Source organism: Fringilla coelebs (assembly GCF_963513975.1).
Source record: "Fringilla coelebs genome assembly, chromosome: 15".
Lineage (NCBI taxonomy): Eukaryota > Metazoa > Chordata > Aves > Passeriformes > Fringillidae > Fringilla > Fringilla coelebs.
In genome coordinates this window covers 12,797,059-12,824,164 of record NC_140041.1, presented here as the reverse complement: position 1 = coordinate 12,824,164, position 27,106 = coordinate 12,797,059, and the positions used below count along the sequence as shown (strand labels likewise).

The 27,106-nt window shown below is 57.4% G+C and overlaps 2 protein-coding genes across 3 annotated transcripts; one reads left to right on the top strand and one right to left on the bottom strand.

The window, feature by feature from the left end:
• Positions 1–11: 11 nt before the first annotated feature.
• Positions 12–10,167, bottom strand: LOC311159636 (cationic amino acid transporter 2-like; the record flags this gene model as incomplete). The annotated part of the gene is made up of 16 exons (XM_084215812.1): positions 12–166; positions 422–530; positions 1,087–1,253; positions 1,588–1,744; positions 1,857–1,945; positions 2,278–2,414; positions 2,874–3,096; positions 3,465–3,601; positions 3,875–4,043; positions 4,301–4,456; positions 4,561–4,933; positions 6,057–6,084; positions 7,820–7,886; positions 8,379–8,686; positions 9,382–9,488; positions 10,150–10,167. The coding sequence occupies 16 exons, from the start codon at positions 10,165–10,167 to the stop codon at positions 12–14; spliced, it is 2,400 nt and encodes a 799-aa protein (XP_084071938.1).
• Positions 8,470–24,405, top strand: ANXA6 (annexin A6). 2 transcript variants are annotated; one of them, XM_084215922.1, is made up of 26 exons: positions 8,470–8,590; positions 10,874–10,932; positions 13,493–13,577; positions 13,815–13,909; positions 14,068–14,181; positions 14,289–14,379; positions 14,493–14,572; positions 14,649–14,705; positions 14,853–14,946; positions 15,029–15,124; positions 15,372–15,430; positions 15,587–15,709; positions 15,874–15,932; positions 16,361–16,436; positions 17,332–17,413; positions 17,636–17,730; positions 18,155–18,268; positions 18,695–18,785; positions 19,214–19,293; positions 19,493–19,546; positions 21,305–21,322; positions 22,104–22,200; positions 22,503–22,598; positions 22,873–22,931; positions 23,667–23,789; positions 24,080–24,403. In XM_084215922.1, exons 2-26 carry the CDS (start codon positions 10,915–10,917, stop codon positions 24,137–24,139), a joined length of 2,016 nt encoding a protein of 671 aa, XP_084072048.1. In that variant the 5' UTR covers positions 8,470–8,590; positions 10,874–10,914; the 3' UTR covers positions 24,140–24,403. The 2 variants fall into 2 exon arrangements, with proteins under 2 accessions (XP_084072048.1, XP_084072049.1); XM_084215923.1 differs by lacking the exon at positions 21,305–21,322 and having other exon boundaries at positions 24,080–24,405.
• Positions 24,406–27,106: the final 2,701 nt, after the last annotated feature.

Here is a 27,106-nt window from a genome sequence, read left to right as displayed (position 1 = left end):
GCCATCCCCTTTTATTGCCCTGGAGCAGATGGGCACAGGGCAGTCCCCCGGGCCTCCAGGGCCACCTCCCTGGCTCTGCTCTGGGGCAGCTCCCGGGGACCTGTCCCTTCAGGCCAGTGGCTCTCAGTGCTGTGCCAGATCCCATAGCCAAAGTAAATGAGGAAACCTGGGAAAGGGCAGAAGAGGGTGTGGATGGACTGTTTCTCTTCCTTCCCCTCCCAGCCACCAAGTGCTGGCCCCATCCTTTGGGCCACATATTGAGAACACGGTGCTCCCACCACTGCTGGACATCAAAGGTCAGCATCTCCTCCCTCCCCAGCACTGCTCAGAGCAACATTAGTGCCACGGGCTCTCAAACCACCAGCACTCCACCCAGAGGGGCTAGCGCCAGCTCTGGGGCCTCGGGAGTGGCCGTGCTTACCCGCAGCCATCCAGAGCAGGTATCGCAGCCAGGGGGCCGCGCTGAGCCGGGCCAGCAGCACAGCGTTGATGGAGATGCTGAGGAGAGGCAGGAAGGGCAGGCAGGGAACCTGCAGGGAGCACACGCGTAAAAATTCCACAGCTAAATTCAGCTCTTTGCTGCTTTGGCTGGTTGTCCATAGGCAAGGGGAAGCCCAGCCTGATTGTGAGGCTCAGAGGTCCAGGCTGGGACTGCAGCCTGTGCTGGAGAGGGATGCTTGTGGAGGGTGTTTTGGTTGACAGGTCCTGACAGGGGCAGGAGGTATTGCAGGATTTGAGGTGAGAGGCAGCAAAGCACTCGTAAAAGTAAGCCAAGGTGTTAAGGCCAGGTATCTTTTTAGTGAAGAGCAGCTCTGGTTCCTCAGCAGGCACTGGGCTCAGCTGGGAGATGCCCCTTCAGCCCTCAGGTCATGGGGGGAAGAACCCTCATGGACCCTATGGAAAACCCCATGAGCTAGATGCTGCCTCCAGCAGTACCTGATTAATGTGGATGCAGCAAAGATGTGCCTGACCTACAGCTGAGGGAGCACCCCCAAATGGCACCCACAGGGCTGCAGCACTTGCCTGCTCTCTGTGCCCCAGGCCCTTCTTCCTGGGTACATCCCGAGGGTTGGGCTGGGTGCTCACCATGAAGGAGGCTTTGTCCTGGCTCTGAGGCTGCCTCCAGATGAGAAGAGCTGCTGCCAGGATCCCCAGGAGAGGCAGGGCCAGAGCTGTGATGCACCAGGCACCCCCAGCCCGCAGGCAGGGCAGCCCAGCAGTGCTCACCCAGCTCAGGGCACAGGCCAGGGCGGCTGCAGAGGGACCACAGTGTCAGGGCAGCTTCCCTGGGCTGGCCCATCCCTCTGCCAGGCTGCCATGGGGGGACAAATGACAGCTGGGGGACATGGCTGGGCGGCTTCTTATGGTGGGTTTGGCTTTTCTCTGCAGTCTGGGAGGTTTCCTGAGGTCCTGCTGGGGCAGCCAGCTGTGTGGCAGTGGGGTGAGGAGGGCAGGAAGGAGCCAGGGAGCCCCTGCATCTGCTGCTGGGTGGTTTCCACCAGGCCAGCCCTTGCTACAGCAGGGATGTTCCCCATGAGTCCCCCCAGGCCAGCTCCCTCAGAGCCCATCCATCATTCCCTGACACACCTGCAGCTGTTAGAGCCCAGACCACCAGAGCAGAGGAGCGAGGGGTGGGATGGGGGGGTGGCTGGACCAGGTGGTTCCACCATGGCTGCACAGCTGGGACCTTCCCCACAGGAGTGTCCCGAGGGCTGGGCTCGGGCCGATACCTGAGGAGCAGACACTGGATGTCAATGCACATAACCCTGCACCTGCCTTGTCGCAGGCATGGCCCACATCAGAAGGTGGGTGAGCCCTGTCCCCTGTCCCCAGCAGTCTCACCTGAGCAGCAGCACACAGCCAGCCACCATGGAGTAGGCCAGCAGTGTGCCAATGGACATGGTGTCGACCAGGGCTTTCAGGTCGAAGAGAAGGGCCAGGAGAGCTGTGGGGAAGAGAAGCCCTTCCAGCCTCTGAGCAGAGCTGGCAGTGCTGCTGTGCCCACCTCAGTCATACTCTTCTGACACTCACTGCAACAGAACCTCAGTGGACTGGTGATGCTTTGGTCACTAGTACAATGGATCCTGTCACCTCCTGCCTGAGAGGCTGACCCAGAGTCTGGGACACCATTGAGGCCGAATGGTCCTCACCCACCATGAAGAGTTCTGTCTCTGGGTGAAGAGACATGGCTCAAAAACAGCTGCAGTCAAGTTAGAGGGAAGGAGGACACCCAGCAAGGCCTGCTCACAGTTAAGGGTAACCCAGGCAGTCACCCACCTGCCACTGCCCCAGACACCAGAGTTGCCACCACCGGGCACTGACGGCGACTGACATTGGCCAGAGGTTGGAAGAGGAGCCCGTCTCGAGCCATTGCATACAGGATCCTTGGCATGGGGAACATGGAGCCCAGGAGGCTGCATGAGACACGGGAGGAGATGGGGGAGAAGAGGGGAGGAATGCAGGAGGTGCCATCCTGCCTTTTGCCCCTCCAAGGGAGATCCCACTGGTCCATATGGCCCATAACCTTCTCAAGACCATCTAAAGAGATCATCACCTTCCTCACCATGAGATGAGGGATGGCATCAGGGAAAAGAAGTCTGCAGTTACCTGTGCATGCCAGAACACTCCAGCCCACTCTTGTGGACCAAGTGTCACCTGGCCACTTCCTTCAGTGGCATGCCAACAAGCTTGGCTGCTGTCCCTGATCAGGAAGGGCCAGGGTGGGAACACCAGGGTTTTTGTGGAAGAGATTTTGGCCAAGCAAGAAAGGCAAGGAGGAATTCAGGAGGAAGGGGTTGGGGATATCTCCTGGATGTGTTCAGCTCCAGTACCTGCTCTGAACCACAGAAATGCCATCAGAGGATGCCCCTCACCTGGTGGTCAGGGCACACAGTGACCCCACAGCCACGGCATACTTTGCACTGCTCCAGCCAATGTACTCAAAAGCCACTGGCAGTGGGCTCGTGGTGTCCAGGAGGTAGTAGGGCATCATCAGGGTGAGGGCAGCAGACACCCCGAAGTAGGCCAGGAAGCAGATGAGAAGGGAGAGAATGATGCCCATGGGGATGGATCTCTGAGGGTCCCTCACTTCTTCCCCTGGGGAGGACAAGCTCAGCTGTAGGAACAGAGGCTCATTTAACGTGCATGGCATGCTAAGAGCCCAGCTCAGGCTGGAGAGCAGATCCTATATCCCCCTAAGAGAGGACACAGAGACCTTCTAGCAAGGACCACTAGATGTTCTGGGCCCCAGGGATATTGGAACAGAGAATGTCTCAGCTCCAGGATTAGCCCAGACATTCCACGAGGACTCTTAGAAAGGGCGGGAGAGAGTGGCTGCAGCACAGAGCTGGGAATGTGCCCATTTCCCAGCCTCACACCAGTTCCCAGGACTGTGGGGACAATCACTGCCACAGCTCCCCAGCCTACAGGGAGGGTCCCACCAGCAGCATCCCCCTCCCACTTACCTGTGGTAGCAATGCAGTCAAATCCAACAAAGGCATAGAAACAGGCAGAGGCTCCAGCCAAAGTGCCAGTGAAACCATAGGGCATGAAGCCTCCCACCCCAAAGGCACTGGTCGTGTTGTCAGCCATGGACTGGTTCCTGGGAGGAGGAAGAAGAGTCAGGCAGTGCAGGGGGGTCAGTGCAATGGGGTCCCAGGATGGGGTCAAGCTGAACAGTCCCTCAAACCCACTCAACCCACAGCATCAACCCAGCAGGGCTCAGGACTTTGTCTCTTTGATATATTGCCAACAGAGAGGAACAGAGAAAGTGCTGTCTCCTGGGATAAAGTGGTGTCTCCTGGCATAAAGCACTGGGGGTCTGACTCCCCACCCCACTCTGAAGGCAGCACAGGGAGAGTGAAGCCCTTCATACCCAGCCTCCTGGGCAGCTGTCTGTGGCAGGTCGTCCTCCCTGAGCCTCCAGTTGCTCATGTGGCCTTTGATGAAGCCACTTACTGTGACAAAGAGCAGGACAAGCACGTTGAGAGCTGTGAAAGCTTTGTTGACCATGGTGGACTCCTTCACTCCGAAGGAAAGAAGCGCTGGAGAATAAAAAAATCAAAACTGGATGAGGTCCCTGGATGACACCAGGGTAGACATTCCTGGGGAGAGTGGAAAAGAGAGGCAGTGGTAAATTCAGGACAACTTGCAGATTTCTCCAGATTCCCTTTCTATTCTCCATTCTTTGCTCAGGGAAATGGCAAAACCTCAGAGGGGTCAGCCCCATCCTGAAGAGCCCACGGTGGAGTGAGGAGCTCATCCTACCTGATGGAGGGTGGCACATGGGGAGGCATCCTACCTGCCAGCAGGACCACCAGGCCAGCAGCAAAGGCATCTGGGTGCTCTGCCAGGCCTAGAGACCTCATGGCTGCGTGAGCACCCAAAAACTTCCCCATCTTCTTGCCAAGGAGCTGGTCAAAGGTAGCGCTCCAGGCCCGGGCAACACTGGCAGTACCTGGGGAGAGGTGATGTCTGTGTTCTGGTGGGCCTGTGAGGTCTCAAAGGACACCCAGCAATGCCACCAACACGGTGGTGGGAGGGATCAAGAGGGCCTTATACCAATAACATAGGACAGCAGCAGGTTCCAGCCAGCCAGGAAGGCGCAGAGCTCTCCCACTGTCACGTAGCTGTAGAGGTAGGCAGAGCCAGCCAGGGGCACACGGGCCCCCAGCTCGGCGTAGCACAGCCCTGCCAGGGCAGACACCACAGCTGCAATCAGGAAGGAGATGACAATGCTCGGGCCAGAGCTGGTCTTGGCCACCTCCCCTGCCAGGACGTAGACACCAGCCCCCAGCGTGCTGCCCACTCCCAGGGCAGCCAGATCCACGGTGGAGAGGCAGCGGCGCAGGCTGGAGCCCGCCGGGCCGGCTGGGACTCGCTTCCTGCGGGAAAGCAGCTGGGGAACGGAGCGTAGCTGGCCCCAGCACTGCACCTGCAGGACAGGAAAGCAGCAGGCATGAGGACACTGCTGCCCCACGGGCACTGACCACCCTGATGTGACACAAACCCAGCCCCAGTGGTGGGCTTGCAGCTCCCAGCATCCACAGTGCTCCTGGACTTGCTGGGTGCTCTCTGTGTCTGCCAGTAAAACAGCCCATTTTGGAACAAGATGGGGCTCAACAGCTGTGCTGCTCTCTCATCCCCAGTGACAACTGGAGCTATGCATGGCTGGGGTTTGTTTGGCTCTGTCCAATTTGTGAGAGGGGACAAGGACACGTGTTTGACCCCCTGCCAGCTCAGAAAGTCCTGTTGCTCCAGCAGCCTCCTCAGCAGGGACACACAATCAGGATTATCCCAGCTTTGCCACTGAACTATTTGAAATACAGAACCCATGCCGGACAAGGAAGGATGAGAGATGCTCTGCTCCTGGAAATTGCCTTGAAGTGCACCAGGAAGGACCCACCTGCTCAGCTGGAGATGCTCCCACAGCACCTGTAATTGTGGCTCAATGGCACAGCTCAGGGGGAGACTGGATCCCCTGGGCCATCAGCCTGTGCAGGAATGCTCTGGTTTCTGGGGGCAGCAATGGGGGTGTCAGCCTGGCAGAAACCCCAAAATTTGTGATGCCTTGGGGGAAGGTCTGCTTGGTATGGCATGCCTGGGATTTGTGTGCTTTCCCTCATCCTGCACATCCTTTCCCAGGAGCTCCAGGACTGGACAACCTGCCTTCACATCCCAGGGTGCTGCCAGGACCTCCAGGTTACCCCACAGCAAAGCAAAAGCCGTGCCACACACTCTAAATGCCATAATCCGCTTCTTCCATGGCTGGAAACCCTGTGCAGTGGCACAGCCCTGTGGCACAGGGGACACGGGATCCTTGCTGTGGTGTGGAACTGGAGGGGACAGGGACAGCCCTGCCTGGCACCCAGACCCGCAGGATGAGGTGTTCCTGGTGGAACAGGGAGCTCCAATTCCCTGGACAAATGCTGTGCCTTCGGGGTGAGGAGGAGCCGCCCTGCCGCCCCCCAGCAACTCCCATCCTCTGCCCAGCCCCAGTCTCGCCCAGGACACCTCGCCCTGGCGATTTTCCCTTCTCCTGCAAACAAATGACTCACCCCAGCCATCCTTTGCTCCAGCGGCGAGCTGCTGAGGACAAGGAGCACCAGGCATGCCCCCCTCACGCTGTCCCCTTAAATCCCTTCTGGGAGCACCCTGGCCCTCCCCCTGCTGACCACCGCTCCGGGCTGCACAATGGGAAATCTATGCAGAAATATTTTTCCCACAACGCCTTCCAAATCATACACACAGCCTGCAATGCTAATAGGCTCAGAGGCATTATTGAGGGTGTTTATTTCACTTTCCAAGCTCCCTGGGCAGGTGGAAAGGGGAACTCTTTCCCTCTGTCCCTGCTCCTTGTACCAGGATCCACATCTCAGTCTGTGGAGCTGCTTTTGGAGGAAATTCAGACAGAGAGGAGGAGTAACAAGGCTGGGTTGGGGTTTAGGCATGTGTGTACTACAGCTATGAGTGACCCCAGCTGCCCCTGGGGAACACAGAGGGAGGTGAAATGGACTGCAGCAGCAAGGCAGAGGAGCACAGACCCATCTCCATGGGATGTTTGCAGCAGCATGCCCAGCTGAAACTCCCAGAAACAAAATCCTGAGGCTGCTTGCACTTCCCTGGTATCAGGGCATTCCTGGGGTGCAGCTCACAGGGGCTGAGCAGAGGAGTGCAAGCAGGGGCAGGGTTAAGTCCAGGGCTGGGCTTAAATGAGGGCACAGGGCTGTGTGGAGGGGGGTCCCAGGTGAGGCTCCTTGGGGCACATGAGTGTCCTTGGGGCACATGAGTGTCCTTGGGCACCAGCACTGCTGCCCTGCACAGCTGCTCCTGGCAAGGAAAGGCCATGGGAGAAGTTTTGGGGTGACCTGCTTGGTCATCAGCATCCTGGGAGAAAACAACCAAGTCTGGGCTCTGAGGAGGTGTTTTCGTGTGAGAGCTAACTTTGATTGTATTGAAGATAGCACTCAGGCTGAGTCTGCTTACAGTATCTTGAAACAAAAACTCTCAGGCTGTGGCTCAGCCCATCCTCTGTCTCTTAGCTTGCAAGGAGCAGAGGAAGTGAGCAGGAGCCATGCAGGAGTAAAGCAAGGAAGGATCCAGAGCATCTAAAGCATAGATGTACACTCTAACCACAAGGCTGCCTTGTCCTGGCTCTATGGGGCAGCCCCGTATCTAGAGACCCTGTGAGCTGCTGGGCACTGTGAGCGCCTCTGGGGCAGGGGGGCTCAGCACAGCAGCCAGGGAGAGCAGGGCTGTTGTCCCACACTGCAGCACAGCCTGAACAAAGCTGTGCTTGTCACCCACGCCATCTCACATGAGCGAGGTCCCCAGATACCAGTGCCAGCCCAAGGGAACATTGCTCTGAGGGAAAAACAGGGCAGGAAGGAGCAGCCAGCGCTGGGAGGCTGTGAGGGTCTCACCCTGCCAGGCTCCTCCAGGGGAGCACAACCCTGGGGCTGCATGCCAGCCATCCTGGAGTCTGTGTTGCCCCGGACAGGCAGGGCTGAGCAGCTCAGCTGCCTTCCAGCCCCAGAGAGATGGTCAAGTGAGTACCACCAGGGCTGGGATGTCTCAAAGGTTACACACCAGCAGCCTTCAGCATCTCCAGGAGTCCCTTGGGGTTTCTGCTCTGGCTGTGTCAGACAGCACTGCCCGTGGCTCCTGGGAAGCCCCGCCAGCTCCTCCAGCCCTGCTGCAGCCTCTGCGCTGGCTGGGCAGGGAAAGGGTGGTGGCGAATGGTGATGGCAAAGAAGGAGCTGGATTAAACATGGGTGAGGCAGGGAAGAAAATGGCCTCAGGGCAGTGCAGGCAACGGTACAGCCTGCCAGGAGCATCCTCGAGAAACTCAGCCTGCATCTCATCCGTGTCAGCACGGGAAGAGAAGACTGGGGGCAAAACCAGGTCATCATTCCAGCTCGGGTCCTGCCCCGGGGGTGCTCATTGCAGAGCCTTGGTCAGCACCTCCCTCTTTAAGCGGGTCCCGGGGGACCAAGGTCAGGCCGTCCTTCCCTCCTCAGACTCCCCCAGAGAGTGAGGGACGGACATTTCCCAGCCATGAGCAGGGAAGGGGTGATTCGGGTGATTTGGGTGATTTGGTGCGGGAGGAGGTGGCTGGCTGGTGGCAGGACCGGGAGGCACTGGGGTACCCTGCTCCTGGCGTTCACCAGGAAACCACAGCTGGGGGGACAAGAGGGGTGACATTTCCGCCGCTGAAATGCAATCACCAGTATTGCCTGGCAGTGTGCGTGTGGCACTGAGCCACCGCTGCTGGCACAGTGCCCTTGCACACACCAGTGGGCTCTTGTGCCAGCAGACCCCCTTCCCCACAGCCGGGCAGGGCAGGGTGATTTTGCGGGTGACATCGGGTGCCGCCGCACCGCGGGTGAATTTGCGGGTGACATTGGGTGCCGCGGGCTGAGGACTGGCAGGGCACCGGGGGTGGGATGTGGCCCTGGCAGGCGGGGACTCGGGGGCGGTGACTCTCGCCGTGAGGAAACAGCTGCTCTCCAAGGACGAGCGCTCGGCCGCACGAACAGCCCGAGCGTGGCCGCGGCTCCTGCCAGCGCACCCGGGAGGCTCCGCGCTGCCGGTCAGTGCCCGCTGCGGGCCGGGGCACGGCGGGGTGCGGGCACGGGGGTGCGGGGCGGGGGGCCCGACGGGGCTGGGCACTTTTTTCCGCAATGGCCTGGGGGGAGGAAAGTCGTGGAAAGCCCTGGCTGAGCTGGGCGGTGAGCTGCGCAAGCGGAGGCTCCCTCCAAGGGGTGGCTGCAGGGGGAGTCCCTGGGTTTTTTTTCTTTTTATGAAAAATCTTTCCTTCTTGACGAGCCCCCGGGGGCTGTGCTGCCGGTGCTGCTTTTTGAGGTGGGCGCTGGCGGGGCTGCGGGCCCCGCTGGGTGTGTCCCCGCCGGGATGCGCCGTAGTCCGAGCTTTGGTTCTGCGGCGGCTGCGGAAACGCCCATCCCTCCTTCCAACCGGGATCCGGGCTGGGGATCCCCCCTGCTTTGGCACCCTCCAAGTTTTGCACAGGTAAACGCAGCCCACGACAGCCCAGAGGCTCGGAGCTCCTGAAGGCCTGGGAGGCTTTTTGGCAGTGGGGTGGGGCAGGGCATTTTGGGGAAGCCCTGTCGGGAGGATGGTCCGGTATTTTTAACTCGGGGAATCTCCCTTTGCTTCAGGACAGCGGGTGGCCAGGCGCTGGGCGTTGTGGCCTCTGTGCTGGGGGAGCCCCCCAAGCCAGTCGGGCTCTTGGGGCGCAGCGCTGAGCTCACACCTCTGGGGGGGCTTTGGAGAGCCTGGAGGGGTGCACGGCTGGCCAAACAGAGGCTTCCACAAAGGCTGTGCCCATCACTTAGGATTTCTCACGGCATCCTCATAACCCACATTTCTCCGTTGTTGGGTGGGGGGCAGGTGTACCCCCGTGCTGGGCCACTGCTGCTTTCCCGGGATCCGAGGAGGTGGCAGCAGCAGCGGGGGACAGGGACGGGGCTCTACAAGGACAGGTCGGGGACTGGGTGTGGTCGGCGATTCGCCACCGCTGCCGAGATCAGTTGGGTGTTCTCAGCCCCGCTGGCACATGCATGGAGTGAGGGAGCAGGGCTGTGCCATGCTGGGATTTCCCCACGCAGGAGGGTAGGCAGCTTCGTGTACAGGCTCCAAAGGGGCATTACCAGGCTGCTTGTGCCAGGGGTGGGATCCCTTGGCACCCACCCAGCATCCGGCCGCAGTGCGGCCCCACTGCGTGTGGGGCATGTGGGGGCTGTCCCCGGCCGCAGCCACGGGAAGGGGCGAGGCTCACAGCCTCCCCCGCTGGAGGGGGAAGGAGAGGTGAAAGCTGCTCTGCGTTTCTGCAAAACTCTCTCCCCTCAACCACAGTGCCTGTGGGTGCTTTTAAAAGCTTCCTGTAGCCAAGCAGGGGGACCCAGCTGCACAGATGGTTGCAGGGCCTCCCCTTGCATGGGAGCTCCTGCAGGGATGTGCAGCCAAGCCGGGGAAGTTCATGTGATTTCTCCTGCCCGCTCCATGGCATGAAACCGAACTCCTCTGGGGTCAGAAATCCCCCGGGGTGGCCCTGCTTTGCTCTGAATTTTTCTGCAACGTGTCTCAGAGGGAGGGTGAAGGAGCCAGGCGGGGCCCCGTGCCTCAGCTGACGCTCAGCGGTTCATTCATGGCCGGGCTCCATTTTCCAGCTGTTTTTCTCCCTCTGCCAGCTTCTTTCGGAGCAAATGGCGCTGTTGGGGGACTTTCTCTGGGAGGGTGGAGAGAGCCCACACCGCAGTGGGTTGCAGTTATAAATGGTGCTGGTGTTAGAAAACAACCTGCAAGTTACCCTGGAAACCCAGCTGTGTTTCCTGGTCTCCAAGGATGTGTGGGACTGGTGGTGGCCTTGATCGCTGCACAGAAACTCAGATAACAGCTCTGGGGATATTGTGGGGGCTGCCCAGCACCATGAGACAAGGAAAAGTCCCCAGCAGCTGCTGAAGCTGGGATGGCCCCAGGGCTTGGGGCTGCAGGGGAGCAGAAGGGACGTTGAGGGGTGCAGTGAGAAGGCCCAGCCCTGCAGAGGATGCTTGGCCCGTTTCCACATATTCAGCACATTTTCCCCCTCTGGTGTCTCTTGGTACTGACAGGAAACTGTGCAGGCTCTGTGCTGCCCCTGGCCTGTGGGGTCCCCTCAGTGCCAGATACCAAAGGCTCAGTAACCACAGGGTGGCTGTGCAAAGCCAGCAAAGCTCCTCTCCCTGATCCATCCTGCAGCACCTGGCAGTGCTCTCCCATGGGCACCACCCCCAGGAGGGAGCAAACCCTCCCTTAACTCACACAACCTGCAGAGAGGGGCCTTGGCTCACATTGACCTTTCTGTTCCCTTCCACAGCTCCTCCTTGCCCTCGCTCCAGTGATTTCCATCTTTGAACCATGGCACCCCAGGGAAAGGTAAGGGTGACCTCCAGATGGCAGGGCTGGGCCCAGGGCAGACCCCAGAGCTGGGGCAGTGTCCCCAGCAGCAGCAAGGATGTGGTGATGTGCATGGACACTGTGCTGCCCAGAGCCTGTTTACATTCCTGCCTCTCCAGCCAGTGCTGTCTGGACGTGATGCAGATGGGGGGAGTGCTGGGCTGGGGAACAGGGACGGCAAGGGGCAGAAATCCTTTTGGGACCACAGTGGGATGGGGAAGAGAAGCAGGGCCGTGGGAAGGGGAGGAGAAGAGATGTTGCACTGGGAATTTGGGCATTTGATGGAGAAAACTCCTGCCTGAGCATGCTGCAAGGCATGCAGCCCTGTTTGGGCCTTTCCCCTCTCCCAGCCTGGATTACTTCCCACTCCAGACTGGGGCTGGTGCCGTGTGGCAGCTGGGTGAGCAGGTGCTCCCCTGCAGCCAGGAAAACATCTCGGTGTGGGTGGAAAGCCCTGCCTCGTGGGCAGGCGTGGCTGGCTCAGTGCAGCTTGCCTGCTGGCAGGGGAGGAGTCCCAGCCCAGAGCCTCCCTTCTGCTCTGCTGGGGCCAGACTCTGCTTTCCATTCCCTGGAGAAATCCAGCAATTATTTTCTCCAACCTTACTACCCAGAGCTTCCTGCCCAGCTAAGGCAGTGGTTGCTCTGGGTGGGGAAACTGAGGCACAGTGCAGGTGAGCATTTTCCTGCAGTAGTCCAGGACCCCAAGCAGCCATGGGGTGGAAGAGAGCAAAGCCATGCTGGGAATTTTGCTTCCACCCTCCTGGCCCCAGTGTGGCTTATTTTTAGCTGGGAGGTCCCGGACAGGCCAGGATGACTCAGAGGCTGGAGGAGGGGAGGCAGGAGGCCCCTGGCAGCTGAAACAGCATGGAAAGTGGGATGGGGGTATGAAGAGTATGTGGTGAGCAGGATGCTGTTTCCATCCTAACTGATGTTCCCACACTTGCCTGGGGCTCATTCCCACAGAGAATGCAGGGAGTGTGGGGTGATGCAGAGCACTGAGATCCTGCCTCAGTTTCCCTTGGCCCAGCAAGGCAGGCAGCTCATGCTTCAAGGGCTCAGCAGGCAGGAACACAGCCCTGTTCTTCCTCTCCATTTAAACAAAGCCAATATCTTGACTTCCCAATACCCTCCAGCCACCCTTTTCCACTCCTGCTGCCTCCAGGCATCTCCTTTGCCTTGCAATTTATTTCCATCCCTCTAAGGCATGTGTGTGGGAGCAGCTTGTGCCATGCCAGGAGGGTCTGGGAGCTGCTGGGAAGTGGGGCTAAATCCAGCTCTCCTGATGAATCACCTGCAATACGATCTGTCCTGTGCCCGCCTGGTTCCCTGGAAGGGCAGCATCTCCTCTTGGTCCCTGCCACAGGGGACACCAATGCCAGCAGCTCCTCCCAAGAGGGCCTGTGGGATGTACCCAGCTTCTCTCTGGAAAACAGGAGAGAGGCTGGTTTGTTTCTGAAGGTGCTGGGGGGGATGTGCAGCAGAGCTGTTGTGCTGTGACATTGGATGGGACCCAGGAGAGCGGTGGGTGTGGAGCTGCCCTGAGTCCATCTCCTTGGGCTCATTCCTGGAGGCACTTCCTGGGTCAGGGATATTGATGCTCATCTTCATTGGATGTGTTGGCTTTAGATGTCCATGCTGGCAGCAGGCCTGGGCCTTTGTGCAGCTCCTGAGATCTTAAAGAAGCCATGCAGCAGATCCTGAGCAGATGAGCCCAGGGAGGTGCACATACCCAGCTGGCATGTGGTACAAGCAGAGCCAAGGGAAGATGCTCAGTTTCCCAGAGTGCTGACACAGCTGACAGCCCCAGCTCAGCTCCCAGCCCTCCTGTTTCTCGGCAGGACTAATAAAGAAATGCTGCTGCTCAGTTCTTCCCACTCTGTGCCCCTGGTGGGGAAGTATCCCAGTTCCTTATGTGGATGGTTTCACCTCTGCTTCCACCCACGGTGATGCTGGTCTCATTCAGGCTCCAGGCTCCCATGGGGTGAATTCCCCTGAAAAAGCTGATCTGGAAAGGGGAATTTCAGTCCCTCTTTTTTCCTGAGGTCTCTGGAGGTGTCATTCCTGTGCAGTCTGGAAGTGGCTGAAGAGCACATAGAAGCAGATCATATCAACCCCCCAGAATTCCTCAGGCTCTCAGGAAAGTCTTTCCCAATACCCAGGGTCTCTGCTCCAGCCCCTTGGATCAGCCTGGGCCCCATGGGAGTGTATGCTGGAGCAGGACATGCTGTTGGCAGCTCTGGTGCTTCTCAGGGTTTTCCACTTGAGAGCCCATTTGTGCCTGTAATTTTGTCTCATCCTCAGCATCCAGAGTGGTTCCCTGCTTGCAACAGGCAGTGGAAAACTAATTTCCCTCAGTAGGGAGAGCAAACAGGAAAGGAAACAACTGCAGAGGAAAACAGCTGTTTATGTCTGAGCTTGAGCTTTGCCTTGGGCAACCTGAGCCATAAAGGACCTCAGTCCGGCTCAGCTTCCATTTCTCCTTCCCCCTTCCCAATGGTGCTGCTCCTTCCTCTTGTACCTTCTCTCTCCTTTCCCATAGGTCTACAGGGGCTCAGTGAAGGATTTCCAGGGCTTTGACGCCAACCAGGATGCAGAAGCCTTGTACAATGCCATGAAGGGATTTGGTATGGATGCTTCTCCAGGGCTACTCTTGGTGTCCCTTTTTCCTTGGTGTCCCTTATTCCCTGGTTGACCCTTGCATGGCTGGGTGTGCTGCATCACTTCCCCTCTCAGCTGACTGACTCTCCTGGTTTCCTCTCCTCCCTGGAGCCAGCTTGGCTCTGTTTGTCCTCCCAGCCCCAACTCCAGAGCAGCTCTGGGCACAGCAGGCTAGCTGTGGTGACTCCTGGCTCTCCCCACAGGCAGTGACAAGGAGGCCATCCTTGACCTCATCACATCCAGAAGCAACAAGCAGCGGGTGGAGATCTGCCAAGCCTACAAGTCCCTCTATGGGAAGGTAAAGCCAGGAACACTCCCTGGCCCATGGCCCCACTGCAAACACAAGTGGCCAGGGCTGCCACCACCCAGCCCATGCAGAGATCCAACACTCCCTGGACCCACTCAGAGATGCTGTGGAGCAAAGGATCCCCCAGCCCCTTTCTCCCCCTCCACCAGGACCTCATTGCAGACCTGAAGTACGAGCTGACGGGGAAGTTTGAGCGGCTGATCGTGAGCCTGATGCGGCCCCCAGCTTATGGAGATGCCAAAGAGATCAAAGATGCCATCTCGGTAAGGAAGGGGTGGGCACTCTTCCAGGGGTGGGCACACTGCCCAGGGCCCCCCTGAGGGCACCCCAGCCAGCCTCAGGGCTCATGGGGCTGTGTCTGTGTCCGCAGGGCATCGGCACAGATGAGAAGTGCCTCATTGAGATCCTCGCCTCCCGCACCAACCAGGAGATCCATGACCTGGTGGCTGCCTACAAAGATGGTGAGGGCTGAGAAAGGGCAGGGGCTTCCCTGTGTCCTCTTGGGCCACAAAAAAGGCAGACGTGAAGGGATCCAGGTGTTCAGGCCTGACCTCTTCCCTTCCTCTTCCACCAGCCTATGGGAGAGACCTGGAAGCTGACATCGTTGGAGACACATCAGGTCACTTCAAGAAGATGCTCGTTGTTCTGCTTCAGGTATGTCCATCTGTCCAGCATCTGTAGGTGGTGGGTGCCTGTGCCCTGCAGGGCTGAGCTCATCTCCCTCCCACAGGGTGCCAGGGAAGAGGATGATGTGGTGAGCGAGGACTTGGTGGAGCAGGATGCCAAGGTGAGCCTTGGTGGGTCACTCTGATAGGTGGTATCTGGGCAGGGATGGGCTGGTGGCACTGGGACATCTGGATTTAGGCTGCAAAAGGTGGGTGGCTGCCAGGGGAGCACCCTGAGTCAGGCTGTGCCACCTTCCCCATCCCACCAGGACCTGCTGGAAGCTGGCGAGCTGAAATGGGGCACAGATGAGGCCCAGTTCATCTACATTCTTGGCCGGAGGAGCAGGCAGCATCTCCGCCTGGGTGAGCATCCCCTGCGAGCTCAGGGTGGGCCTGAAGGTACCTTGGCAGCTTCTCCAGGCATCTCCTTGCTCTCATCCCACAGTCTTTGACGAATATCTGAAGATCGCTGGGAAGCCCATTGAGAGGAGCATCCGGGGGGAGCTCTCTGGTGACTTTGAGAAGCTGATGTTGGCCGTGGGTAAGCCAGCCCCACATGGGAATTCTGCAAAAACACACCACTGCCCTTCCTGGGTTGGGAGGGCTCAGCAGCAGGGCCAGCAGGGTCAGGGCTGTGGCTGTACCTGGTATCAGGGAGCTCAGGGAAGCTCCTTCAGGATGGGTGGGGATGCTGGATGTGGTTTCCCTGGGGTGTGGGTGCTCAGAGGTTGGGGGCACTGGTGAAGCTGGGTGCTGGCATCCCTCACCACACCTCAATTTCCCTGCAGTGAAATGCATCAGAAGCAAGGCAGAGTATTTTGCTGAAAGGCTCTACAAGGCCATGAAGGTGAGTGTATTTCCCCTTTTCTACAGGGTAGCCCCAGCATTGCAGGGATCTGGCCAAAGGAGGTGTCCCCTTGCCACGGGGTTCTGCTGGAGAGCAGGGTGACACAGCAGAGTTGCTTGGCCATCCCAGGCTTGATGTGGGGTTGGTCCCTTGCAGGGTCTGGGCACGAGAGACAACACGCTGATCCGCATCATGGTGTCGCGCAGCGAGATCGACATGTTGGACATCCGGGAGGTGTTCAGGACCAAGTATGAGAAATCTCTCTACAACATGATAAAGGTAAGTGCTGGGGTCCCTGATCACCCTCCAAGCAGCTGCTGGTGCTGCCTCCCTCATGATGCCAGCGCCCCTGGGAGGGCTGTGCTGGGTTCAGGGAGACCCCCCTCCATGAGCCCATCCCATGGCAGTACTGCATGGTCCTCTGTCTCCATCTGCTTTTCCAGGAGGACACATCTGGGGAGTACAAGAAAGCTCTGCTGAAGCTGTGCGGAGGGGACGATGAGTAAGACCACCTGTCACCCTCCTTTGTCCCTTTTTGTTCCCTTGGTGCTGGGTACAACATCTGGGTCAGAGCCTGGTGGAGCACCTGGACCAGCAGCACCCACAGTGACTGTGGTTCAGTACAGGGGGCCCTGTGGTCCCCCTGCATGGCCAGCCACACTGTCATGGTCCCTTCTTGGCACATGGGAGCCCTGCAGGGCACGGCCAAACCCCTGGAGGGAGGATGCTCTGGTGGGGGAGGTTGGGATTCACCACACATTTCCTCCCATTCCCACCCATCCAGCCCCACAGCAAGCACCTGGTTTCTGCCCCTGTGCCCAGTGGATACAAAACACCCCTCGTGGAGGAGCAAGACAGGGTGAGGGGGGGCTGCTGGCAGACACAGGGCCCCCATGGCTCACTGTCCCCTGTCCTTGCCCTCCGTTGCAGTGCTGCAGGTGAGTTCTTCCCCGAGGCGGCGCAGGTGGCCTATCGGATGTGGGAGCTTAGTGCGGTCAAAGTAGAGGTCAGCACCCCCACCCCCCTGCACCCCCTCCGTGCTGCCTGCCAGCTTGGGACCCCTGGCTGCTCCTCTCTGCCATGGGGCACAGCCAGCCCCACACCTCTGCTCTGACTCTCGCTCCCCGGCTTCTCTCGATGCCATTCTCTGGTTTTGGGGTACGAGGTTGGCAGGATGTAACCATGGCAGGGCTGGCTGCCCCCCGTGGGCTCCACTAACCCCCTCCTCTCTCTGAGGCCTTCCTCCCTTGGGGCAGTGGGTCCTGCATGTCTCTGCAACGCATCACATGCAGCCCTGGCTCCAGTGCCCACCAAAGAACTCCTGCCGCCTGGGGTAGCCCAGAGCTGGCCAGGGCATGGCTGCAGTATGGGGAGCAGCAACATGCATGCAGCTGAAACTCCCACAAAAGGGTGCTTTGGGATGTGCAGAAAATACACCCTGAGCCCTACATGAACGCTGTGAGGATGGAGATGTGTTTGGAGCATAAGGACACAGGAGGATAGAACTATAGGGCAGGAGTGGGCAGGTTTTGTGGCTCCTCCTCTGTCTCTTAGTGACGTGGCCAGCCTGGATTGAGGTGTTCCAGGCTAGGGCAGGCAGGTGTAACACTGGGCAGGACACTGAGGCTCCAGGGATTGTCTTTTGCTGTCCTCTTCCTGCTCTCTGCTGGTCTGGCTATGGTTTGCCCCTTAATGGAAGGGGTGACAATGGTGGGGAGATCCTCACTGACCCCCAGGTGCTTGCACTAACACAGAACCTGCTTTGGCCTCAGCTTGCTGTGTGGCACCTTCCCTCTTCTCCTTCTCTCCATCTCTCCATCCCTCCCTCTCTCCATCCTTTCATCCCTTCCTCCCTCCCTCTCATCTCAAGGGTGACCATGACCCCCTCTCTGCATCCACAGCTGCGAGGAACCGTGCAGCCTGCAGGAGACTTCAATGATGATGGGGATGCACAGGTGCTGAGGAAGGCCATGAAGGGCCTGGGTAAGTGGGGACTATGATTTTAGGCCCTTCCTGGTGCTCCTCAGCAGCTCCTGGGTCATAAAATCCACCCTGGCCCACACAGGGCTGCATGGAGGCCCCAGGGGGAATGGAGATGGAGCTGTGGGAGTTCTCCCTTCCCTGCCTACCCAGTTTGTTGGGGTGGCAATGTGCCTGCGATCAGGGGTGACACGGTGACACAGTGTGGCTCTGCTGTCCTTGCAGGCACGGACGAAGGGGCCATCATAGAGGTGGTGACCAAGAGGAGCAACGCCCAGAGGCAACAGATCCTAAAGGCTTACAAGGCTCATTATGGCAGGGTACTGCAGTCTCCGTCCCACCCTGCTTCCTCCTGCCCACATCCTGCTCCCTCCCACATGGAGATCAGTCCCTCTCTGAAAGGAATCCTGCCCAAGGAGCAGTGGGCAGCTGGGGCACACCCGCATGCCCTGGCATGACCCCCCCAAGGGAAACAGTTGTCACAGCAGCCTCCCACTCTGGGTGCCCCCCCCAGCCCAAGTGAGGGTGTCCCTTCCCCTTCGCTTGCCCCATCCTCAGCTCTGCACAGAGAACTCCAGAGGCAGAATCTCCCCGGAGCCACCTGAATATGTGACTTTAAACTGCCCCAAGGGTTTTCACAGATGTCTCCAATCCCTAAGCTCTCCTCCCCTTTTCTTCTCTAATGTTGCCTCAACTGGTCCCTGCAGAAGCAGGTGGGGACTGAGCCCTCAAATGCTTTTGCAGGACCTGATGGCAGACCTGAAGTCTGAGCTGTCTGGCAGCTTGGCCAAGCTGATCCTCGGGCTGATGCTGACGCCGGCGCAGTACGACGCCAAGCAGCTGAGGAAGGCTGTGGAGGTAATTGTCACACTGCTGGTGGCCCAGGGCTGTCAGTGCTCACAGCTTCACGTGCCCCAGAGTCTCTCTCCTATGGAGAAGAAAAGATCAGAAAGCACCAGGACAAAGGCCTGGTTTGCACTCAAGACTTGCATGCCTCTTTGCAGCCCAGCATGCTCAGCCAGCTGGTGGCCACTGGAGTGCCAGGGTAGTGGCAAACCAGTGACATACACTGCTATCCACCAGTCACACCAGCTGGGACCCCAATAGCAGCGTACTTGCACATTTCCATGTTGATTCCTACCAGCCCTTGGGGCCATTTGCTGGACGTAGACGTTTGCCACACGGTTGGCCTGGACCCCTCCTTGCCTGACACTGCATGGAAGTGCCATCCTGTCCCCATTTGGTGTTGGCACCTGCAGCACCCACCATGGCTCTCTCTTCCAGGGGGCTGGCACAGATGAGAGCGTCCTCATCGAAATCATGGCCACACGGAACAACCAGGAGATCAGGGCTATCAACGAGGCCTATCAGGAAGGTAGGGCACAGGAGGGACAGGGGGAGCACCCAGGTTCTGGGCACTGAGCACAGTGTGCAAGGTCCTTCCAGAGCCCAGGCAAAGTTGTGTCTCTGGGTTGGGTCCATGGCTCGGTGCTGTGAAGTTCTGTTAGTGCCTCCAGCAGAGCACTGGTCCTCACCTCTCTCCATCTCATGGTGACATGCCCCAGCTCTGCCATCAAGTCTTCTTCCCTGAGAGCTCTTTCACAATGATCCTGTTTCCTCCAGAGTAGCTGGATAAAAGGCTGTGCTTATGCTCAGGGCATTAGAGCTGCTGGGGTGATTCCCTCTTCCCTGGGTTTGAATTCAGCATCTGCTTCAGCCATGCTTCCCATGGGGATCACAGGGACAACAGGCAGTGGTGGGTGGGAATCTGAGCTGCAGGGCTCAGCCATCCCTTCTCCACAGCCTACCACAAGAGCCTGGAAGATGACCTGAGCTCTGACACATCAGGGCATTTCAAGAGGATTCTCGTCTCCCTGGCTCTGGTAAGGGCAGCTCCCACTGGGACTTTTCCTCTCCCTGCTACAGGCAGTGCTGGGGGTCTGGAAGGATAGTGGCTGGAGAAGACACAGTATCCCTGCCTGGCTGGGCAGTGCTGCTGGACTCTGTCTGCCACCCCCTCACTTAGGGCTCTCCCAGGAGATGTTCCCTCTCCATTTCCATGATTTTTTAATCCAACCACAGGGCAACCGTGATGAAGGACCAGAGGACCTCACACAGGCACACGAAGATGCCAAGGTAAGGCCCATACTGGCAGTGCTGTCATGAGCTTTGCTTTAAAAAAAGGGAGAGGATGTTGCATGCCCTGGTCTGGACCTGACATTCTCAGGGAAGCAAATGCTGCTGGGTCAGGGTCTCTGTAAACTGCAGGGGGAGATGCCAGGTGAAATGACACCCTTGGAAGTAAAGCTCCCATGACTGATTCCTGAAGCTCTGCTGCTCTGTGCACGGGGAGAGCAGCCCCAGGGAGTTCCCCACCTGTAGGCTGCAGCCTTTCTTGTGAGAGCTGCCACTCTGGGGGTCAGTAACACACACTGATGCTGAAATTTGGCTCCTGAGCTTCAAATGCAGCTTTGGGCTGGTCTGCAGGAGCCACCCAGCTCTGTGTGTTGTGCAGGGGGCAGCCCTGACACAATGGGGTGCTCCACACCTCTCCTGGTGTGGTGAGACACAACTGGAGGGGGAAGGCTGAGCAGCCAAAAGCAGTGCAGGGAGGTGTGGGGGCCATTCCCTGACTGAGCTCCTGGTCCCAGAAGACCTGTGACCCACAGGCTGTGTCCCCTGACCCCGTCCTCCTCAGGGCTGCATCTTTTCTATACGGGGCTGGGAAGATCTGTGCAGGGTCCAACCCGAGATCTTGCTTGGCTGTGCTGTGCCAGCGCTGGATGTTCCAATGCACGGGAGAGCAGCACAGCATTCCCAGCAGGGCTGCCACCAGCAGAGGGAGTGGATGCTGTGCTGCCGGTGTGCCTGTCCGTGCACTGCTTGAACCCTGCCACCCTCTCTGCCTGTACCTCTGCCCATGCACTGCCTGCACCCTGCCAGTCTCTCTGCCTGTACTTCTGCTCCTGCCTTTTCGGGACTACCTAAAAACAGAGGCCAGACAAAATTAAGGGAATGAAAAGCAGTTATATTTATTGAAGGGCCTTCAGGTACATTTTGGGTACACGTAGCCCCCCAGGGGTACACCCAAAAATGGATGACAGGTCATGGGTTTTCATACTTTTATAAGTTTGCTCCATTTGCATATTAGGGGTTAATATTTCAATTACAGCTTCAGGTAATGAAGTCATTTACCCCAAGTTTGCTCGCCCCAGCTCCCTTTTGTTTACATTTCTTGCAACCTGAGACAATAAGGTGTCCTTGATTCCCAGGCCTAGAGAGGAATTGTTTTGTCTGACTAAAATGGGAAAGCAGTAGCTAATGGAGTTTAACTCTATATGGAGTTTAGAGTTATACACTAAGGCATTGCAGGATTACAAATATATGAAAAATATAAAAGCTAAAATCCTAAGGCATCACTGCCCATTCAGTGCCTGCACCCCTGCTGCATGTGCTGCTGCTCACCTCACCCTTCTGCACAGAGAGAGCCAGGGATGACATGCACAGGGACAAGCCAGCCAGGTGGCACCTGACCTGGCACCACGCTGTGTGTTTGTCAGCAAAGCTGCCCTTCCCCTCATCCCACTGGCAGAGGTGGGCTGGTGGGAGCCAGCCTAAAGCCAGACAAGGATGCTCCAAGAAGAGCAACAGGCTGCCACCCAAACTCCAGGGCTGGGGGGATTCACTTTGTTTGGCCAAAGACCACCCTCCCAAGGTACTGGTGTAGAAGTCAAACTGGAGGAGGACACAGGTCCTGCTCACGGGGAAGCGGTGGACCTGGGGACAGGTAGTTTTAAGGGATTTTGCTAGACTTCCCTTGCTTTGTCAGGGAATGATAAAGGTTGAGCAGCACCTTCTGACCCTGTTATCTTCCTGTCTCTCTCTCTCCACCAGGTTGTTGCTGAGACCCTGGTGAGTGCCTGCCTTTTTGCTCCTCACCCTTCTGCACGTTTGAAGGGATGCTGCAGTCCTGGGGTGCAGGGCTGGGGCTGGGAATTGCAGCCCCACAAGCCAGGCCTTTCTAACCCCATGGGCTATGCTCACTGGCCTGGGACTCTTGCATGAGAATAGGGGACAAGGGAACAGATGGGACCTGCAATGAGGGCACTTCCCTGCAGTGTGGGGAGAGGGAGAAAGGCATCTGCCCTGCCCTTGGGGACCAAGCCTGCCTGCTGCCTGCATGTAGGACCTGTGTTCCAGGCAGTGGGGGACTCAGGGCTGGCTTCCCTGGCTCCCCAAAAGTGGGCATTGGGGAAGGGGTGACTTTCTCCTGCAACAGCCTAAGGGATGAGATGAGCACAGCCTCCCACTGATGCCTACAGAGGAATGGCAGTCATTCATTCATGGGCAGCACTACTGTGGTCCAGGGTGGCTTCTGTATCTGGCAGCCCTGAATTTCCTCTTCAGGTGGTGTCGGTCCACAAAGCACAAAAAAAGTCTAACCATGAGCATTGCAGAGCTTTTTCCAAAAAAACTGGAAAACATATTTTCTTGGAGATAATCTGTGAGTGTGCAGCTTCAGATCCATGCAGAGGAAATGCCTTTTTTAGGGGGAAAAATCCCCAGCTATTTTCCTGCTCATAATCTCTTTACAAAAGGGTTTTCAGGCAGGACTGGCTGTCCCAGGAAGAGCTTTTTGACACCTGTGTCCCTCTCTGCTATGTCTCCATCTTCACTCTTTGTTCTCTCCCAGAAACTTGCTGATGTGTCCAGCAATGACTCCAGTGACTCCCTGGAGACCCGATTCCTCAGCATCCTCTGCACCCGCAGCTACCCCCACCTCCGCAGAGGTAGGATCACGCTTCTCCATCAGCTGCAACACCAGTGCCTGGATTTGGGCTGGGTGGGAGATGGGGAGATGGGGGTCCCCTCAAGGCTGAGGTTGAGCCCTGTCTCCCCAGCTGTGGTGGGGATGAGCCAGTGGGAAGGGATGGTATGGCCTGGCATTTGAGCTGGCTTGTTGAAGTCACCCAAGCCTGCTCCGGTCCCACCTGGTCCAGAAGTCTCCAGAGCTGGGGCTCCCATCTCTGGGGTGCCCAGGGCTGGGGTGGAGCAGCTCAGCAGTGACCCTTTCCTCCCCCACCATGCCCAGTGTTCCAGGAGTTCATCAAGATGACCAACCACGACGTGGAGCACGCCATCAAGAAGCGGATGTCGGGAGATGTGCGGGACGCCTTCGTGGCCATCGGTCAGTGCTCCCTCTGCACAGGGCAGGCAGCCCCTTCAGCTGTCACCGCCAAGGCAGCGGGGCAGCAGATTCCTGCTGGGAATCTCCATGTTGGACCATGGAGACTCCCACTGGGGCATGGGGTTGGGGCACTTACGGAGTCCCTAGAGAGGGCCATGCTTGCACCCTTGTACCAAGGAGGGCTCGTGGCTGAGACAGTGGTGCCACAGCTCCTTGCTGTGATGTGTCCCCTGGGTGCCATGAACCCTCTTTCTGTCCCCTCTGTGTGTCACAGTCCGGAGTGTGAAGAACAAGCCAGCTTTCTTTGCTGACAAGCTCTACAAGTCCATGAAGGTGAGGACAGACCCTCCTGGGGCTGGGCTGTGGGAGAGGGCTGTGTTGGGCTCCTTTGGGACTGTGCTTTAACGCCATGGAAGGGATGGGGTTTGTCCTCTGGCTGTCCCTAGGGGAGTAGGGAGGGCTGAGCTCAAACCAACATCTGGGGTTATCAGGAGATAACCAGGTGTCAGGCTGATGTCTTGCTGGCAGCAAGTCCAGCATATGTCCAAGGAGAGATCACAGAACAGTTAGGGTTGGAAGGGACCTTTGAAGGTTTCATCTAGTCCAATTCCTGCAATAAGCAGGGCTGTCTTCAAGACTATTTAAGGGCCCATCCAACTTGGCCATGAATGTTTCCATAGAGGGGAGATCCACCACTTTTCTGGAAAACTTGTGCCAGTTTCACCACCCTCACTGTAAAAAATTTCTTTCTTGTAACTAGTCTGAATCTTCCCTTTTAACTTAAAACCATCACCCCTTTTCCTATCACTACATTCCCTGCTAAAAAGTTTGTCCCCATCTTTCTAAAGCCCCTTTTGAGTATTAAAAGATTGCAGTAAGGTCTCTCCAGAGCATTCTCATCTTCAGGCTGAAAAACCCCAGTTCCTTCAGCCTTTCCTCACAGGAGAGGTGTTCCTGACTCATTTTTGTGGCCTTTATGTGGGCCACAGCTTGGACTGTGCTGGAGATGCCAGGAGCATCTGTGAGCCCAGTCCCTGCAGGGCTTTTTGTTCAAGCTCTCCCTTGCAGGGTGCTGGCACGGATGAGAGGACCCTGACCCGGATCATGATTTCTCGGAGTGAGATTGACCTGTTCAACATCCGGGGCGAGTTCATAGACCTGTTTGACAAATCACTGCACCACATGATTGAGGTGAGGAGACAGGGACATCCCTTCCTGGCACATCACCTTGTCTGGCTGAGCCCCGAGGGGACCTGAGCCATGAGTGGCACAAGGGCTGAGCATCACCTGGGCAGGGGGAACCTGTCCCAGAAGCCCCAGAGTTGGCTGGTCTGGCTGTAGAGAGGATGTGCTGGCATCTTCCACTGCTGCAAGGCTGCCTGCAGGGTGTCCAGGACATGGAACTGTGCCTTCCCTGTGCCCAGAACCTTGAACCAGGCTTCCCCAGGGCTGGTTCTCTGACACAGCTCTCCCTCTTGCAGAAGGACACCTCTGGCGACTACCGCAAGGCTCTGCTGGTCCTGTGTGGTGGGGAGGACTAGATGGCAGCTGGGGCCCTTTGCGTCTGAGCCAGCACACAGCCACTGCCTTGATGTCACCGCAGCTTTGGGGGCTACAGGGGACACTCAGTTCCCTCCAGAGAACAACTCACCTTGCGCTGGAAAGCAGCACCACATTGCAAGCAGGGGAGTCTCGGGGAGGGGAGCAGAGGGGTCTGGGTAGGGAGATTGTCTTGAAGCAAAATAATTCATACCCAAACATGCCACTAAACCAAAGAATTTACCCAGATGGAAAAGACAATTTTAAATCTGATAAATAAAACCTCACTGTTGCTGACCCTGGGGCGAGAGCAGTTGACTTACTGGGGCAGGTTTGGGTGGGACTGGGAAGCCTTGGTGTCTCCTTGCTCCCATAGGCAAACTCGGGTTAGAGCCCAGCTCCAGGGAGGGCCCTGAAGACACCACAAAACCTCTCTGAGCAACGCTTCTGCTGAGAAAGGGGCTGAAAATGCATGTGGGGCTGGCAGCAGTGCAGGGACTTCACCACGGGCTTCACTTCATGCCTCTGAAAATCCCCGGCAGGGTTCAAGCCGTTGTGTGGATGATGCTTTCATAAACCAGAGATACAAATCAGACTTGATGGCATCCACCCGTCCTTGCACGCGGTTTCCTGTGCTTTCAAGCTGCCGAAGAAGCAGTAGAAAGGCACATGCCATAGAGGCTACACCCCCAAACAGTTTGTTTGCACTTCCCCCAACACTCGGGAGAAAAGAACTGGAATTTCCAAAAGCGGGAAATTCCAGCACTTTCAATTGTTTCCAAGTCAGAACAAAAAGTTGTGAATACCCTAGTCTTCCTCAGAACAGCTGGGTGAGGAAAGCTTCACCTTCAAAATATCAAAGCAGTGTTAGGAATAATAACACAATATTATTACAACACTTCAAAACCAGCTGAGGTCAAGAAGCAGCAACATGTAGAGACAAACCAGGGAAGCTGAAACAACTCAGCTGGGTATTATCCCACTAAAAACTCCCTTGATGCCTTCCTGTAAAACATCCCCTTGTAACAAAATAACCTTTCTTGGTGGAAAACAGTCTGCTTGAAGCTTTTTCACCCTCCCCATACTCCCCATAGAGACCTGGGTTCCTCTGTCTAGTCTCTGTGTATAAGTAGGATTGGGCATCCCTGTCCAGACAGCATCTGGGGGGCTCAACATACCCCACACCTGCAGCAGCCTACAGGTCACCTGCTTGGCCTGGAACCTGCTGCAAAGACTGAGCAGCTGCACAAGTTGTTTTGAAGGGAGGATGTAACCCCAACCTTCATCTACCTGTCTCTTCCTGCGGCTCTGCGCTGCAGCTCCGAGCTTTGCAGCAGAGCCTTCTGGAGATGAGGGTGGCACAGAGACTGCAGGGAGCAGAGCTGGCTGCCTCCCTGCAGCTGGGAAGAGGGCTCAGGAGTGAGGAAGGCCTAAGGAAGTTCTGAGGCTTGGGTGACAGCCCATCACCCCTGGGAGAGCCAGATTTGGGGCAGTGGAGCCCTGTTCCTCCAGGGCAGGGGGAAACCCTGCTCAGTGTTAACACAGGGCCATGACACATGAGCCATCATCTGCTTCATTCTTGTAGCCAAAACACACTCGAGGGGTTTGTACAGGGGGTATGTTCCAGGTGTAATCACTCCAGTGAATTTTCTGACTGTACCACGATTTCTATACATCAATGGCCCTGGCCATTCACCACCCACAGCCTGGATGTCTCGGAGTGGCACAGGACCAAAAGTCAGCCCCTCAGGGCCAGTCCCCAGCCCAGCTCAGGGTGATGCCACCACCAGGAGGACTGCCTGACCAGAGCACACTGTTCCCAAGGCCAGGAATTTCCCTGGTGCCTGCTGCAGGCTGCTCCTACAATGCAGACAAGATAACAGAGTCGCACAATGTTTGGGCACAGGAAGGAAGAGTGAGATGGGGTTTCCTTCTTGAACAACTCCCTCTTCTGGAAAAGTCCTGCAGCCAAAAATCCTTTGTCTTGCCCCAGTGCCATAATAATCCATCTCCTGCAGCAGCTGCTGTTTCAGCTGGAGGAGAAAACAGCTGGTGGTATTTTAATTGCTGCAAATACTCAGCACAGTCAATACCCCATTTGAGCACAGGATATTTCAGCATCTGCCCCATGCTGGGGTTGGGTCTGCCCTACAAAGAACCACAAACTGGCCTGAGCTCAGCAGAGTTCCCTATCCTAAGGCAGTGCCAGGAGGGTGATGGGATCTTGGGAAGCACTAGCATGGCCTCTGGGACTCAATCATAAACCAGCTTCATCCCTATCCCTGTTGCACCCCAGTCTCCAGAGCAAATACACTTCATAGCACCACTGTCCATGAACACCTCTGCTCCCTGCACTGGCTCCAACCCACCCAATCCAAGGGCAGTCAGTGACAAACCTCATGCCTAACCCGTGAGATCAACAAGGAGGTGAGCATTTCAAGGAAGGCTAGGAAAGGAAGGGGGGAAAATCAGCAAGGCTGTGAGCAGGGTAAGGGCTGGAGGCAGGTCTGTGCTGGCCATCCACACTTTAGCTTTCAGGGGTACTGCAGGGAAGAGCCTGGGATTTACACTTTGCACATTGACCAGCAATGTCGGGGGCAAGGGCTTGCTTCCAGGCAAAGCCAAGGCCAGATTTCACAGGTTGCAACATCCAGAAAACCCCACGAGCCCATGTTTACTGCGCAGAGAGGGCCGGACCTCTGCTCTGAGTCAGCCACTAAAGATCCTCTTTGCTGCCAGCCCCTGGAGAGGAGGAGCCACAGAGGCAGACGGGATGCTGGCCTAAATCTTCAAACAATGCAAGGCACTTCCATCCCACCTGCCATCCTCTCCTCCCTCTGAAGGGAGAAACCCAGCCTTCAGCCTTGGGAGGTGGCGAGCTGGGGCTGGGAAAACAGCTGAGCCTTCCAGGACTGTTCCTATATCTCTGGGGCAGCTCTATAGGACATGATGACTGCCCTGTCCTCAGG

What these genes read in the sequence shown, in the direction of transcription:
- ANXA6 (XM_084215922.1), top strand. An exon ending in GGTGGCTGCCTACAAAGATG is followed by an intron (nt 14,380 to 14,492) that starts GTGAGGGCTGAG and finishes CTCTTCCACCAG; the next exon opens with CCTATGGGAGAGACCTGGAA. An exon ending in CAGGCAGCATCTCCGCCTGG is followed by an intron (nt 14,947 to 15,028) that starts GTGAGCATCCCC and finishes CTCATCCCACAG; the next exon opens with TCTTTGACGAATATCTGAAG.